This window comes from Mus musculus, chromosome 7 (genome assembly GCF_000001635.26).
Source record: "Mus musculus strain C57BL/6J chromosome 7, GRCm38.p6 C57BL/6J".
Classification (NCBI taxonomy): Eukaryota; Metazoa; Chordata; class Mammalia; order Rodentia; family Muridae; genus Mus; species Mus musculus.
Window position 1 is genome coordinate 117,463,006 of NC_000073.6, and position 15,618 is coordinate 117,478,623.

The 15,618-nt window shown below is 46.9% G+C and overlaps 1 protein-coding gene across 1 annotated transcript in view; it reads left to right on the forward strand.

Moving 5' to 3' along the window:
- The window catches only part of Xylt1 (xylosyltransferase 1), a 286,652-nt gene that overhangs the window by 82,027 nt on the left and 189,007 nt on the right, over positions 1 to 15,618 (forward strand). Inside the window, exon 2 of the mRNA NM_175645.3 lies at positions 12,487 to 12,525. Within this exon, the coding sequence (NP_783576.2) occupies positions 12,487 to 12,525 (39 nt within the window). The remainder of the gene's footprint in view (positions 1 to 12,486; positions 12,526 to 15,618) is intronic.

Below are 15,618 nucleotides of genomic sequence, written 5' to 3' on the forward strand. Positions count from 1 at the left end.
GATGATTCTATTGATAAAGTACTTGTAGCTGAGTTCATATGCCCAGCAGCCTGAAAAAAGCCTGGTGTATATTATATAGGCATCTGTTGTCCAGCACTGAGATGGAGACCGTAGTATCCCTGGAATTTGTTGGGCAACCAGTCTATCCAAATAGGCAAGCTCCAGGTTCAGTGAGAGCGATTGTAGAAGACACTTGATATCAAACTCTGGCCTTCACACATACAAGTACACACACACACACACACACACACACACACACACACACGCCATGAAGCCCAATGTAGAGGCTGATTATTCATCTGTCACCATGCTCAGACTGTTTCTGTCTCGTTAGAACCTGTTTCTCCTGTGAAGTCTACATGGCATGCATATACGTACAGGACATGAAGAAATGTACCCTGGGAATTCATTTCTGAGTCTGGGGCAAGATTGGGGTGTACTGGAGAAGTTGTCCACCAGCAACATGGGAGTTCGTTTTTCATGTGGACGTACGATAAACCATCCTCTGATGGTTGAGGAGTCACAAGTTCAGATGCTTCCTGGACACAGATAGGTGGACGGAACTGGCTTCAGCACAGAGTCCATCTCCAAGAGGCAGAAGCTGTGTGATTCTTACTGTGGCCCTGAGGCCTGGCTGCCTTTGCCACATCTGCTGACATCTCAACAAAAGGCATCCATTAAGATTGGGAGATGTCATCCTATATCGAAATGCCTGCGACTAGTTTTAAAAGGCTTTGCTCATCATATAGGCCAAAGCAGCCAGCACCCAAGTATTCTGGCTCGGTTTCCATTGTTGACTTTTTTTAATGACTATAATGGTAGTAAGGTTAAACCAGCATTTTGGGTTTTAACCAAGTCTCATGCCCATCTGAGCCACATTTCTACCTCTTTAAATTGGGAACAATACCCCAGGATATTTCTAGCGTGGAGCCCAATAAACAAATGATGTCACAAAGAATACTTCCTCATAGTAAAAATATAGAAAGAATTGTTCATGTGTCTAGACTTTAGGGGCATTTTGTTTTCTAAATGTCTGTCTGTCTGTCTTAGAGACAACTATGTAGCCTAGTCTGGCCTCAAACTTGCTATATAGCGAAGGATGACCTGACCTTGTGACCCTCCTGCAAGTGTCTCCCGACTGTTAAGATTGTAGTATGTTCCAGCATGCCCCTGTTTTGTGCAGTGCTAGGGATGCATGCTAAGTGAATGTTCTACCAGGGGAGCCACCTCCCCAGCCCCGGGAGAAACCTTCTGTCTCCCAACTGTTCTGTGAGAGTGGATTGATGATGTAATAAAATGTTGCGTCTACTTCTATTGCTGTCACTTGCTGATTGCGGTTCCTTTCAAGGACCACAGAATGAATGGTAGCTGGGAAGATGTCCACCATAGGGCTGGGGTGGCTTCACTGTAACTGGGGCTAGGATGAGACGGAGCTATATCAAATAAGATGTCCACTAGCACAATACACCAGGTCCTAATTTAGCCTAGCATACAGTAGGTATTGAATTATATCCTCAGCACTGAAAAATAAAGTGACAATTGTCATAAGCAGCAGCAGCAGTACCACCACCATCGTCAGTACCATCGATATCACAAAGAAATGGAAGAGGGTTCAGGAAGACAGGTTGGACCTTTTGCTGAGGTGTGCTGGCCTCTACACAGACTCCAACTGTAGAAAAACCATCTTTCTCCTTGGGCCCACAGAGTACCCATGTATTTTCAGCAGCTCTCCCATACCAGGGAGGAACCTTTGTCCATCCCAGAGCCTGGACAGCCTGGACTTCAAAGCTCTTTCCTTTCCTCCCTGCCCTCAGGATTATTGGGGAGTTTTGGGATTTTCTTGGGTTTTTTTGGTTGTTTTTTCTTTTTCCCTCCAGGGCTTGTGTTGGCATTTCTGTGTGTGGTCTCTTGGAGACATTGCACCCATGAAGCACAGCTGAATCAGTCTTCCAAAGCTGGGATGTGGTGTCTTTGGTACAAAAATATGTTCTGGTAATAGAAGAGCAGAAAAGAAGGGGAATGGGGAGACTGTGAAGGCTGAGAAATTTGTTTTGGCAAAACAGGATGAATCTGGGTCTCCATAACGTCTAGAAACTTGGATTCCAGGCTGAGGTTTTGGCAGCGTTGGAGATCAAACCCAGGGATCACATGCTAGGCAAGCGACCTATGGTTGGCTACATTCCCAGCCATACTGAATTTTGATTCAGACAGGAGGTAGCCCTTAGGAAATGCACGTCTTGCCTGGATCTCACACAGACTCACCAGAAAGCAGGGGGATACATTCAGTCAACCTTACAGAAAAGATAGAATTTATCTGTAATAAGTCTGTTCATTTGCTGTATTGAGATTCTGAAACCAAGTAATTAGTGAGCAATACCTGCATGGTGAGCTGGGGCTGTGGATCACTTAGTGCTTACCTAACATCTGTGAAGCCCTGGATTCAATCTCAAACATTGCACAAACCAGGCATGGTGGCAAATCCCAGTAAATGCCAGCACTTGGAAGATGGAAGCAAGACTACCAAACATTTAAGGTCATCCCTGGCTATGTAACAAGTTTGGAGTCAACCTGGGCTTCATGAAACCCTGTCTCAAAACCCATATTGCACACACACACACACACACACACACACACACACACACAGAGAGAGAGAGAGAGAGAGAGAGAGAGAGAGAGAGAGAGAGATGCGCACACACCCTCATAGGCCCCACCGAGGGATAGAGCTACATACCTAGAGCATCTGTAATTCTCTCTTTTGCTCTTCTTTTGTTCTTAACTTCAGACCTGAGGCTCGCATCCATACTGCCTCCCTGTGCCCAGGAATCGCTGATGAAAGGCGAAGCTGGAGGTGTGGCTTGTGTTTCCACTCCTGGCAGATGTTCTTGCAGGAAGAACTGAAAGGCCACATGTAGAAGTCCAGGAGTGAGCTCTCATCTGGGCTGCACTGGGTAGAGACTGAGGCTGCTACATGGTAGGGCCTCTTTGTGGACTACGTAACTCTTTTGTAAGGTGACAGTACTGCTCCTCAGAGGAAGGCTGATGCTATGACTTCCACTCTGGGCTAAGACTGAGCCCAGACTAGCAAACTGTATTTCAGTCCATTTTCACAGCAAGCATGGGTGGGGGGGATGGGGAGAGAGAGAGAGAGAGAGAGATTTTGCTGTTGTCATTATCGCTGTTGAGTGTGCTCTGCAGGTGTGCGTTTGCATATGTGTATGTCATGTCACATGAGTGAGTGTGCACATGGAAGCTGTGGGTAGACAAGAACCAGTCCCCTCAAAATTTTGGGGACAGGACCTCTCTCTCTGGAACCTGAAGCTCACTTTTTGTAGGCTACACTGGCTGCCCAGTGAGTTCCAGGCACCTGTGCCCATCTCCCCAGCTTTTACATGCCCTGGGAAATGAACTCAGGACTTTATGCTTATGAGGCAAACTTTTTTTTTCCATTGACTCAAAGACCCAGAGGGAGGAAATGAGGAGACCTCATACTAGGAGCATCTGATCGATCCCCTAGTCTTTGTAGGTTCCTAGTAGGTACTAACCATTAAACTGAAATGTGGCGAGTGATTCAGATTCATCTTATGGTTAACCACATAGGCCTTGTTCCACAGTGGGTAGGCAACACGTGCATCCGTGGCCCTGAGCTCTGTGTTCCAAGTGCTGGCTGTGGCATTGCAACAGTTGCCGTTCTACAATTGGGACTAAAATCCTTTGGAGAACAGCAGAAGGGAGGGTGGTTTGATTCCTTTCTGGCTCAGGGTTCCACAGGGTTCATCCGTAGGGATCATGCTGAGGCAGGGTACCATGGTGGGGGAAGCATGGCGTGCCTGTTCATCTAATGGTGTACAGGGAGGATGGGGGAAGTGGGGATAGAGGGGAGGATGGGAGGGAGGGAGGGAGGGAGGGAGGGAGGGAGGGAGGGAGGGAGGGAGAGAGAGAGAGAGAGAGCACTAATGAGCTGCACTCCTTATGACCTACTTCTTCTAACTAGGCATCACCCTCTAATATTTCCAAAATATTTCCAAAACACTTTGCCAGCTAGGGACCAACCCTTCACTATATGAGCCTTTTACAGAGTCACTTTAGAGCTAAACCAAACCATAAGAGATACCTACCAATGATCCACCCTGGGCAAATTATTTCTCCAAACATCAGTTTCACCATCCGTTACATGGGCTTTTAATGTCACCTCTTAGACATGAAATTTCAGTGACCCACTTAGGAAAATGTCTTACACTCAAGAGGAGCCTGATGCTCCCCAGTGTTCTGATTACTGTCAGTGGTGGCCAGACATATGACCTTCTTTATTTGTTGTGCTGTGGTGTGTGTGTGTGTTCATGAAAACATGTGTCCAGGATGGAGGTTGCCAGAAGGTGTTTCCTGATATTTCTCCATCTTAGGTTTTTGGAGCAGAGTCTCTCCGGAATGTCACTGGCTAGACTGGCTGCCAGTCAAGCCCCTGAGCTCCACCTCCTCCCTGCCCCCTGTGCTAGGGTTATAGGTGCTCACTGCCAGGCCTGGCTTCTAGGTGAGTGCTGGAGATGCTCCCCTTGGCAAGTAGGCACTTTGCCACTGAAACTGCCTCCCCAGTCCACCGCCTTATGTTCCAAGACAGGATTCCTTGTTGAACCTAGAGCTCACTGATTCAATTTGACTGGCTGGCCAGGGTTCCTGGAGAATCCTCCTGTCTCAGCCTCCCCAGAGCTGAGGTCATAGGCGTATGTGCTGCTTTGGGCTTTTCCATAGCTGCGGGGGGGGGGGGGGGGGGGCTGGTCCATGCTCAGGCCCTTATTCTTGGACAGCGACATTGCCAGCTCTCCCAGGTCCCTCTCTGGTACAAACAGTGCGTACAGTGGCAGACAGATTTGTTAACCATCCATATTCCAGGGTCTCCACACTAAGGGAGGGAGGCATTACGATGCTGACTGAGTTCCCTTGGGGCCATACTCTCACATTTTCCAAGGCTGTAGATAATGCACTCCCAGCTCCACAGGCTTGATCTGGGATTGTTGATTATTGGAGGGATTTGGAACAAAATAGATGGAAAGAATATTGAAAAGAAATGAGATTTATATGTGTTTAAAACTTTTTTTTTAAATTTGAAGGAAGCAAGAGGAAGACATGTACCCTGGAGCAATAGCCTGGGTGTGTCACTAGGAAAAAAACCTGCCGTGATGTGACATTTCCCTTCTCTATGGGGTTTCTGATTTCTCCACCTTATCCTTATGTGAATGTGAGGTGTCACTCCTCAGCAAGGTGTGAGATTCTGGCCTGCAGTCAAAGCAGAACACTGTTCACTGAAGTGACAAGGAGAGATCTGTGTCCCTGATATCCCTTCCTCATCACTCAGGACCACTTGCCAGGCATGCGCCTTGCCTTCAACACAGGGCCACCTACCTGAGAAAGAAGTCACCAAGGAAATCCCATGGAAACAAACTCCCTTGAAGTGGCACTGATTGCTGTGTTTAGGGCATGAGAAAGAAGTGAGAAAAAATGACATATGCCTAGGGAGAAAACATTGAAGAGAAGACAGAGACAGCCTTGGGCAGTTTCCATGGGGCCAGAGAGACACCTGATCCCTCTAAGTAGGAAGAAATTAATAGCTAGCATATTGCAGAAAACTCCTCAGGACACGGACACCACCCATATCAGAAGTATTAGGAGTCATGTGTGCAGAAGACACTCAGTGGCCAGTGGAGTAGAGATACAAGGTCTGCCTTTTGTTACTTCACCATGTCACATCCCCCTGACACAGGGCAGAGGCCCTCAGGATCCTTGTAGGTGAGAATATCCCAAGAGCATTCAGTAAAGATGTCGGTCCTTTGAACACTTGCCTAGAATACCCAGTTAGGTGAGTTCCTAATGGACCAATGTCTGGCATCAGAGAAACCAAGTCCCTGGCCCTGGTTCTCTCCCCTTTGAGCACTGTTTGTAAGCAAATCACACCCCACCCCCAGGCACCATGAATCTCTGTGATGTAGAGCAGGTTGCCTCCCCAGCCAGGGCTATAACTAGTGCATCTCTTTGGCACAGAGAGAGCATTTGAAATGACATGGTGACTTTTAGGTGCTTTTTGGTGACATGGAGTCAGTCAGTCAGTATTTACAGCAACTTGCTTTTCAGAGAATTATGGTTTAGTATTGTTGTGCACCCAGATATGTCTAAGTGTTCATTAGCCAGGCACACACACAAAAAAAGAAAAACCAAGAGAAGATTATTTTGACCTCATAAGCAACTTTTTCCTGAGAGTCTCACTGGAATAACTCTGGCTAGCTTAGACCTCTCTGTGCCTACCAAGCTGGCCTTAAACTTACAGAGATCCAAGTAGATGCTAGGATTAAAAGGCATAGACATACTTTAAATACCTGGTTTAGTGGAATGCTCTGGACGACTAATGATGTCAGCTGGTCACTACTCTCGAAGATCAGGACACTGCATTCCTAGGTCGGCACAGGTTCCTCTAGGTTTATACTTGTTAAGCTGGAATATTTATTAGGAACACCTCCATATGTCCCACACAGTAAGTTCTAGATCCTACATTCACAATGACCTCTGGGGAACCTAGTATCTTCTGTTCTGTCCCCTGAGATTGCTGTCTGCCGTTTGCTGTAGGTTGAATAGAGTCCATTCAGCATTCATCATGGAGTCTTGAACCCCCACCACCTCCAAATGCTACTGTACTTGGAGATAGGGTCTCTAAAAAGATGGCCTTTGTGGTGGGTCTGATGTGGTGTCATTGTATGAAGAAGAGGTTTGGTTACAGAGACACCAAAGGTCATATGAGGCAGTAGTCAGAAGGGGCCTCTGTAAGCCAAAGGAGAAGTCTTCGAAGCAAACCTGAAGCCCCTTGACCCAGGGCTTCTGACTCTAGAAGAGTAAGCTAATGGATATCTATTATTTATATTGACTACTTTGTGTGTTGCTATGGCGACTCAAGCAAATACTCATACAGTAATTAACCATGATTTGAACCAGAGCTAACCTCTAGCCTGCCCTCTCTTCCCTGCAGATGATCTTGAACAAACTTCCAGTCTTCCTCTAGCTCCCACATTCTGGGATGGTTAGCATGTAACTTTACACCCAGGTTATATGGTGTTGGTAATTGAACCTGCGGCGTTGTGCATGGCAGTCAGCACTGTACCAGCTGAGCTGTGCCCCCAGTTAAAGCACATCTCCATGCTAGAAAATGTTCAGTTCTCGCCACAGTCATAGGGTTCACAGTGAGAGAGAGCCAAGCTAGTCTTCAGACACATCTCATGGGAATGACTGACAGACAGGGTATACTGTAAGGGCCTGCTGACTTCAGAGGTCTTGTGTGAAAGGCATGAGTCATTGTCACCTCCACCCCGAGCCATTGCCTAACATCTAATAACAAACCTCCTGTGATGTCCTTAGAGCAAAAACCAGGAACCCAGAAATGCCTGGGGTATGCCTGGGGTTCTAAGGCACACCTTCCCCCTCCCTGTTGTCTCACCTGAAGCTTAATTGCTTGTTAGACTCTGGCCTTTGGTCTCTGTGGACTACACAATATCTGAGTCCAGCTTCCTGATCTTATAAACAAGACTTGTGATGGGCAGAAGAGTTTCATTTCTCTAAAACCGTAATCTGGCTCTCCTCAGATTGAACAGCCAGCCCAGAGGCAAGTGTACACAGAGTCTCTCTGACTCATGCACAGCTTTCCTTGTGGTGACCGGCAGACACAGTGCAGGCTGCTGGCCCAGAACACAGAAAGCACATGTCAACTGATCTGGCTAAATCCTCCAGTTCCCTCTGGGGCAGAGACCAGCTTCATTTCCAGTCATGGCTCCTGTGTTAATTTCTCTCAACAGCGTCTACAACCTTAAAACAACTAAAAGTGTGTGGGTGTGGGTGTGGGTGGGGTGTGTGGGTATGTTCTGCTGTTTGTTGATTTGGTACTGATTATTGCTGACTCTTTGTCTCTGGTAGACGTGATCCAAAGTGGGAGATGTCTTTTTGTGAGTTGGACTATATTCTCCAGGAGTTGTAAAAAAGAGAGGGCCATCAATGGCTCAGCGCTCTGCAGTGAGACCTTGGGCAGGTTGCTCCAGCTCTCTCTAGCCATCAGCTTCTCTGTCTCTACCCTCTGTCTCTTCCCTCAGGGGAAACTGAACTGATGGCTGCATAGGAGACAGACCCAGGGCCTGGAATGTGGAAAGGACTCAGCCATTATTAGTTGCTGTTGTTGGTGAGCATTTCCTACTTCCCAAACCCACAGGGCTTCAAAATTAGGAAAAGGGACATCAGGTCAGTTCATATCACGACTGTAGATGCTTGAAATTCCAACATATCTTCTGATCCCAAACATTTTGAGCAAGGGATGCTCACTCACACTGTAGTGTTTAGCTGTTCTAAACCTTGATTAAGTAATAAAGTTAATAAACCAGAGGAACAGAAGCTGTGTAGCTCCTGGGGAAAGAGAATCTTCGGTGGCCATCTCCTTTAGTGTTATTTTGGCTTCTAGTGACTCCTGAAGAATCCCGTAGGATGCAGAAGGTGAACTCAGAGGGTTCACCATCCAGGATCCTTATGGCCAAGTGTATCATGCTTGATGTCATGGTCTAGCTAGCCGAAGGCCTGACCCTGATAAATAACAGCTGTTTATTATAGTTATTTCAGTGTGTTTCCTTTGAGTGTATTTCTATACTTAAGAGAAGTGAGTTCCAAGGTTGTGGGGGTTTACAACTAAACATTTAGTTAAGGTCAATGTTTAGAGAGTGTGGAAGTTAGTTATGACCACAGTATAACAAATTACCCCAAGCTCAGTGCACAAAAAGATCAGACATGTATTTTCTCTGTGCTTTCTATTGGTTGGGGGTTGGGGGGGGGGGACTATAGATTGAGCCGTAGTCTAAGCTGCAGGTTGGTTCCATGTCTCGCGCCACATAGTTTTCCTCTTCTTCACACCTGAGTCTTATTCTTCTTGAGGTGGAAAGCCACAGAAGGCAATGTTCAATGATATCTTTCACTTCTGTGTTTGACATATTCTGAGAAACTCCCAGTAGGTCAACTGAAGTGGCCAAGGCCTAGCAGAACCTCAAAATCCCAATACTGGAGAGTGCGGGTCTAGGGAGGGGTAAGGAATGAAGGGGTCAGAGATTCAGTCTCCTCAGTTGGTTCTCCATTTGCCTTCTCCAAAGTGTCATTGCAAAAGGTGCCCTGAGCGCCCTCGCTAGCATCGGAGGTTCTGTGGTCCTGGCATCCTCATTACAATTCCAGCGGCACTCTACTGGAGTGGGAGAGCACGTTGTGAATTCCCCTTTGGTCCCCTGAAGCCTTCTCTCTGACAGACAGGAATTTACTCTACTGTAAACCTAAGAGTCCCAATTTAGACAGACAGGATGGATTAGGCAGACGGCATCATTGACCCAGTTCCACTTCGTTAGCCTTTCCAATTAAGGCGGTTGTTACTGTGAGTGAGACCTCACAGATATGCAGTCATACCTTGAGTCCTCAGGACCTAGCCGATTAGGGAGAGTCTCACATTTCCAGTGTGCACCCAGGGAGGAGAAGGAAGTGTGGTTGGCATGAGAACAGCTGAGTGTTAATGACACAGCCCCCCCTTGTGAGGGCTTCATCCTCTTCCTGGCCAGTTAATTAAGATGCTAAATAAGGACCCTTTGTACTCCCTCTCCCAGAAGCTTTTGAAATAAACCTTTGACTCCGACTGTGTGTGACAGGGTCTGTGATTTTGGAACTCAAGATAAGGAGTAGATGCTGAGCTGTGTCAAAGGACCAGTCTCTCAGTATCATCCTCATAGCTGGCAGAGATTTTCCAGAGCTTTCCAAGGAAGGTCTTTCCCGGTGAAGTTGTTCTTAGGGGTTCAGGATTGCATTCCCCCTTTCTTCGCTGTCCTGGGAGTCTGAGCAATGAAGCATAAGCCCATACAATAGCCAAATGGGCCATGAAGCACAACTTAATTAATCTGGGCATGCACCCAATGCCCCGTGCAGCACTAGCTAGGATTTGGCTTTGGAGAAGGTGGCTAATTTTGAGGCTGAGCCACGGCTTCTTCTGTTCTGACTCATATCTAGATGAATATGGACGGAGGGACAGTTAGAAGAGACAAACAGGCTCGGGCTGATGGTGAGGGGAGGACCAGGGGCTGTGTGGGACAAACAGAGTCTGCTGCCAGCCACAGGTGGGGAGGATGAATTCACCTCTGGAAGAGTAAACTGGGGCCTGCCCTGGGTGGCCATTCAATAGGGAGCCGGGCTCAGCTCTCCGGCACTGCACATCATTGATCCTATAATTGATGAGTGCACGGCTAGAATAGTGAGCCTGCGTGCCCCACCCTAAGTAGCCCAGTAAACCTTGAGTTCTGGTGGATCGTAGCTGAATGCTATCCTAGGGAAAGGGTGGGAGAAGTTGTGGAGGGAAGGCCCGAACTGCTTCTCCAAGACTCCTCATCAGCCCCTTGTGGGTCCGCTTTGACGTGTGGTAGAGTGAAGGAAAAGCTTCCCATAGTGTTTTCCTGGGTGCAGGGACTCTCTGTGCTCAGACAGCATGAAAGTCAGAGCGAGTGAGGGGTCTCTGTGGCAACGTCCCTGGAGCTGTGCCAGGGAAGTGCTTGGACTTGGACTCAAAGCTGGAATTGGGGGAAGACAAATTTTCTTCCTCTTCAAGGAAAGTCCAGCAGTTAGAATGTGCTTGGGACCATGCCTCAAATGTGCCACGAGGAAGACGTTGTCAGACGGGGATCAAGGCAAGGGGAGTGGCCTGGTAGTGTGTTCCTGTCTTCCTGACACTCAGGAGGCAGAAGTGTGAGGATGGCCATAGGTTTAGTTTAGCCTGAGCTGCCTAGCAAGTATTAGGCCAGCATAGGATGCACAGAAAGTCCTTGTCTCAGACAGTAATACAGTACTATTTAAAAAATGTTTAACGGAAACAAGGCCTGATGATGCAGGCCTGTGAGACCAGCAATTTGGGAAACTAAGGCAAGGGGATTACAAGTTAAAGGCCAGCCTCAGATACGGTGAGTTCCAGAGGACCAGCCCAAGCAATTTAAGGAGACCTTATCTGAAAATACAAATTAAAGTGAGGAGATTAAAGTGAAGGGCCAGTGGAGAGTTTGTCTAGTATGCATGAAGCCCAATGTTCAATCCTCTCCTCCTCTCTCCTCTACAGGAGTTTAGAATGTTGCTGGGTTTTCTTCACTCTCCTTTATTCCCAGTACTTGAAGAAGGCTGGCCTGGTGCTAATTTACATAGCTTCCTAGAAACCTGTACTGGAAAAAAAAATCTGTTTTGAGAGACCCAAGTTTCAAACTGGATTTCTATACAGAGCCTTACAAGCATGGCCATTCTGTGTAGAGGCAGCTAAATGTGGTTTTCCCAGAATCATGAACACACATGATGGTTAAGTTCCGAGCAGACGTGGTGTAGACAAAAATAGCCTTTATGTGCTGGGTTTCCTGTTTTCCTTGGAAACCACTGGGGGAAGGAATGTCATCACCTCTGATTAGTCCTTGCCCCCTCCATCTGCCCCTTCCCTGTCCTTCCCCCAACCCAGAATGCATGCTTAGTGACCTCAGGCCTCACCACCCAGTATCCCCAGTCAATTGGCTTTTGTCAAGAGTGAGTGAATAGGATGTTTCTCTGGCCTGCTGGGATGTGCAGCTCACCCAGGAACTGGCTCCTCCTTTTTCTCTTGCTTTCTCCTGTCATCCAGGCTTGCAAGATTAGACGTAATGGCTTTGAACCAGAACTTATGTCTAATTAATTCTCTTATGCACCCAAGTCTCTTTCATACGGGGTGGGGGGGGGGGGTGGACACACTGAAGATGTGTTGAAAAGGCACTTTTTCTTCTTTTTTTTCTGTGTGTCTATGTGTATGCATGTGAGTACACATTCTTATGGGTACCTTGTGGCTACAAGCGTGTGTTTGTACAAATGTGTGGACGTGTGGTGTCAGAGGTCAGTCTCAGGTATCACTCCTCAGAAGCCAACCACATTGGTGGGGTATTTGTTTGTTTGTTTGTTTTTGTTTTGGGTTTGGTTTGGTTTGGGGGTATTCATTTGCTTGCTTGCTTGCTTGCTTGTTGTTTTGACAAGGTCTCTCACTAGCCTGGAGCTCACCAAGGAGGTTAGGCTGACTAACAGTGAGCTCCAGGGATCTGCCTCTCACTTTGTCCCCAGTGCTAAGATGATGAGTGTGTGTCCCTTCCTAGCTTTTTATGTCAGTCCTTTCACTCCTTTAAGTCCTCGTGCATCATTATCTGAGTCACCTCTCACCCCTCCTCCTTCTTGGCACCTCCTTGTTTGGCACAGTGATCTCCTTATGGACAACCTTGGGCCTCTTTCATCCTTAGATAAGGAAAGGAGTGCTGCGTTTCAGCAGGGGGCAGACTGGGTCAAGGTCTGGCATCCTCAGAGACCTGAGAAGACAGGGTCTGACTGGGCTGAAATTGATGTTCGGTTTGGAAGTCGACTCAACACTTAGGAGGGTTCTCTCTTTTCTCCCCACAGGATCCACAACCAAGTCCACTGATCACCCTAGAGACCCAGGTGAGTGCCTCCTGTGACCTATGCCACTTATCTTCACTTTGAGGTTCTGTGACAGATCCTCACAGGGGCAGATAATCCATGAAGAAAATGTATATTATCCCATTAAAGGGCTAATTCTTCTTTCCATCACTTTAGGGTGGCTTATGGTGACTTGCCTTTCTGAAGGGCGGTCCCTTGGCTCAGTAACTGGCCACCCCAACTGGATTAACTCTCAAGGGAGCAGTCAATGCTATATCTCACCCAGAGATGGACTCCGGTCTTGACTGGCAGGCAACTGCTTTCCCATAATGGGCCTTCGGTGATACTGTAACAACAAGACCCAGCTTGCAGGGCAGAAAATTGTACTATCTGCTTGGGTACTAGAACATTCTAAACAATATAGATAGCAGTGGAGTTTCTGTGTGGGGCAGATGACCCATGGATCCAGAGGTGGAAGAATGAGTCCTGGCTCTTAGGTCTTCTCTGTGGGTGCTTGGGTGCCTGCCTCAGACACAGGTAGAATATAGTTCTGCATCTTCTGACTTGTGGTGTTGCTGGGGCTGTCTTCCCTCCAAGTTATTCCTAAGTCCATGTTAAACGTGCCTCCTGACAGAGTCCTAGTGAGAGTCATAGGATTGATCTTGAGAAGGTCAGAGGTGCGTGGAGAGAGGAAGGAGCTCCAGGGACCCAAGCCGGAGGGTGGTGGTGCCAAGCACACACTTTAAGCATCAACACCCCACACTGTGGAGTGGGGTCCCATTAGTCTTCCTTAATACTTCTATCAGTCTCATCTGCTTCACTGTCTTTGGGGTGATGGGAGATGCTGTAGGACATTGCTGTCTTCCTGACTTCAGCTTTTTCATGTTAGAGAGGCATTGTGGAGAGAGGTATGTCAGGTGGTAAAGGGCTTGATCCAGAACCCACATTTTTAAAATGAAGCTCGATAGTGTGCCTCTTCTCTAACCTCAGAATTTGGAAGGCATAGACAGGTGGGTCCCTGGGGCTCATTGGCCAGCCAGCATATATTACTTGATAAGCTCTAGGCTAATGGGAGACTCTTATGATGACCTCTGGCCTCTACAAACACAGACAGACAGACAGACAGACAGACAGATACACAGACAGACAGACACACAGACACACAGACACACAGACACACTCACAGCATTAGAATGCAACCAAAGTATGATCTTCATATGTGTGTGTCTGACTTGCCCAAAGGCCGTAACCATATGTGTCTTGTTGCTGGGCTCATTCCGTCACAGGATATCCAATGGGATTCAGCCCAGCTGCCCTCCATGCAGTAAGTCAGGCAAGAAAGGCATGCTAGGTTTTTTGGCAGAAAGTAGTGTCCTAAAGGATACCCATGAGGCAAGAGTCAGACAGCAGGTGTGAAGGCCTTAGGAGGCTTACTCTGCACAAGCATTGTTCATATGAATTCTGAGCCCTGGCTAGGTTCCCTCTTCCTCCCACGGTGCCCTTTCTGCCCCCAGTGGCTTTGCCTGCTGTGTATTAGAGTCCAAGACTCTACATCTGTTGTGTGTTGTGCTTCACCATGTCCTTACATCACACCTGTGCAATATGGCTTTGCTGACAGTCCAGGTTTCACAGGATCCAAGGTCACCAAGATGCCCATTTTCTTCCTGAATCCCACTGACCCTGATAGTGAATACAGGAGCCCTCACCTGTGGCCTAATATACCTGTTTGACACAGGCATGTGGAACTGAGGGAAATGAATCAACTGGTCACTGAGAGTCCTCATGCTTTCTGCCATCAGCATAGTGGAACTTTTCATCTTCTGGAAGCAGCAAGACTCTCTGCTTAATGGTTAGATTAATATCATGAAGGAGTGAGCAATGCCCAAGTCCCCCAAGTCAGATTTCTCTGTAGCACATGGGTCCTGTGGATGTCTCAATTGCTGCTTGGCAATTGTGACAACTAATCTGGTCTCTGGATGGAAGTACCTGGGAACCTGCTGTTTTAGAAATGAAAGAGTAAAGCAGGGAAAGTCTGAAAGGACTTTAAGTTTGGTTAGTGGGCTAGAATCATAATTGTTACTCATATTACTACAGTCACACCGTATTAGATTCAGTTTCCAGACTTAAGGGTCTTAAAAACCAACTAACTTACCCAAGGTCATATAGAAAGGACATAGCCCTGGTGGGTGCCAGGCTCAGGGTCATATGACATAAGAATCTTGGTTGCAGCCTCGTTTCATTAGGCTAAAGAGTAAAAATGGTGTCATCAGTAGAAAGCTTTGCCAATGCGTAGACAAGGCCAGGCATACCAGTTCTGGTACTTGTAAACTTCCATCTGTGGAGATATATATATATATATATATATATATATATATATAAAACTAGGTGAATGGATAGATAGGCGGCAGCCAGACATTAATGATAGATAGCAGAAGATAGTGTCTTAATTATTATGCTATGCTGTGAATACAGTGACTAAGGCAACTACAGGACAGTGGATGTCAACCTTCCTAATGCTGAGACCCTTTAGTGCAGTTCCTCATGTTTTAGTGACCCCCAACCATAACATTATTTTGTTGCTACTTCATAACTATACTTCTGCTACTGTTATGAATTGTAATGTAAATATCTGACATGCAGGATACCTGATATGCAATCCCACAAAGGGGTTGTGCCCCACAAGTTAAGAATTCCTGTAATAGAAGAGAGAGTTTATTTGGAGCTTACAGTTTTAGAGAGTGAGTCCATAACCATCATGGATTAGAGCATCGCAGCAGGCAGGCAGACATGATGCTAGAGCATTAGCTGAGAGCTTACTTCTTGATTTATAAGCAGGAGGGACTGGTCACTCTGGGAATGGTGTAGGCATTTGAAACCTTAAAGCCTGTCCCCAGTGATACAGTTCTTCCAACAAGGCCACACATCCTAATTGTTCCTAAACAGTTCCACCTACTGAGGACTAAGTATTCAAACATAGGAGCCTATGAATGCCCTTATTCTTCAAATTACTAGATAGATAGATAGATAGATAGATAGATAGATAGATAGATAGATAGATAGATAGACAGACAGACAGACAGACAGACAGACAGACAGATATTGACAGATGGATGAATGGATAACAGATGCATAGGT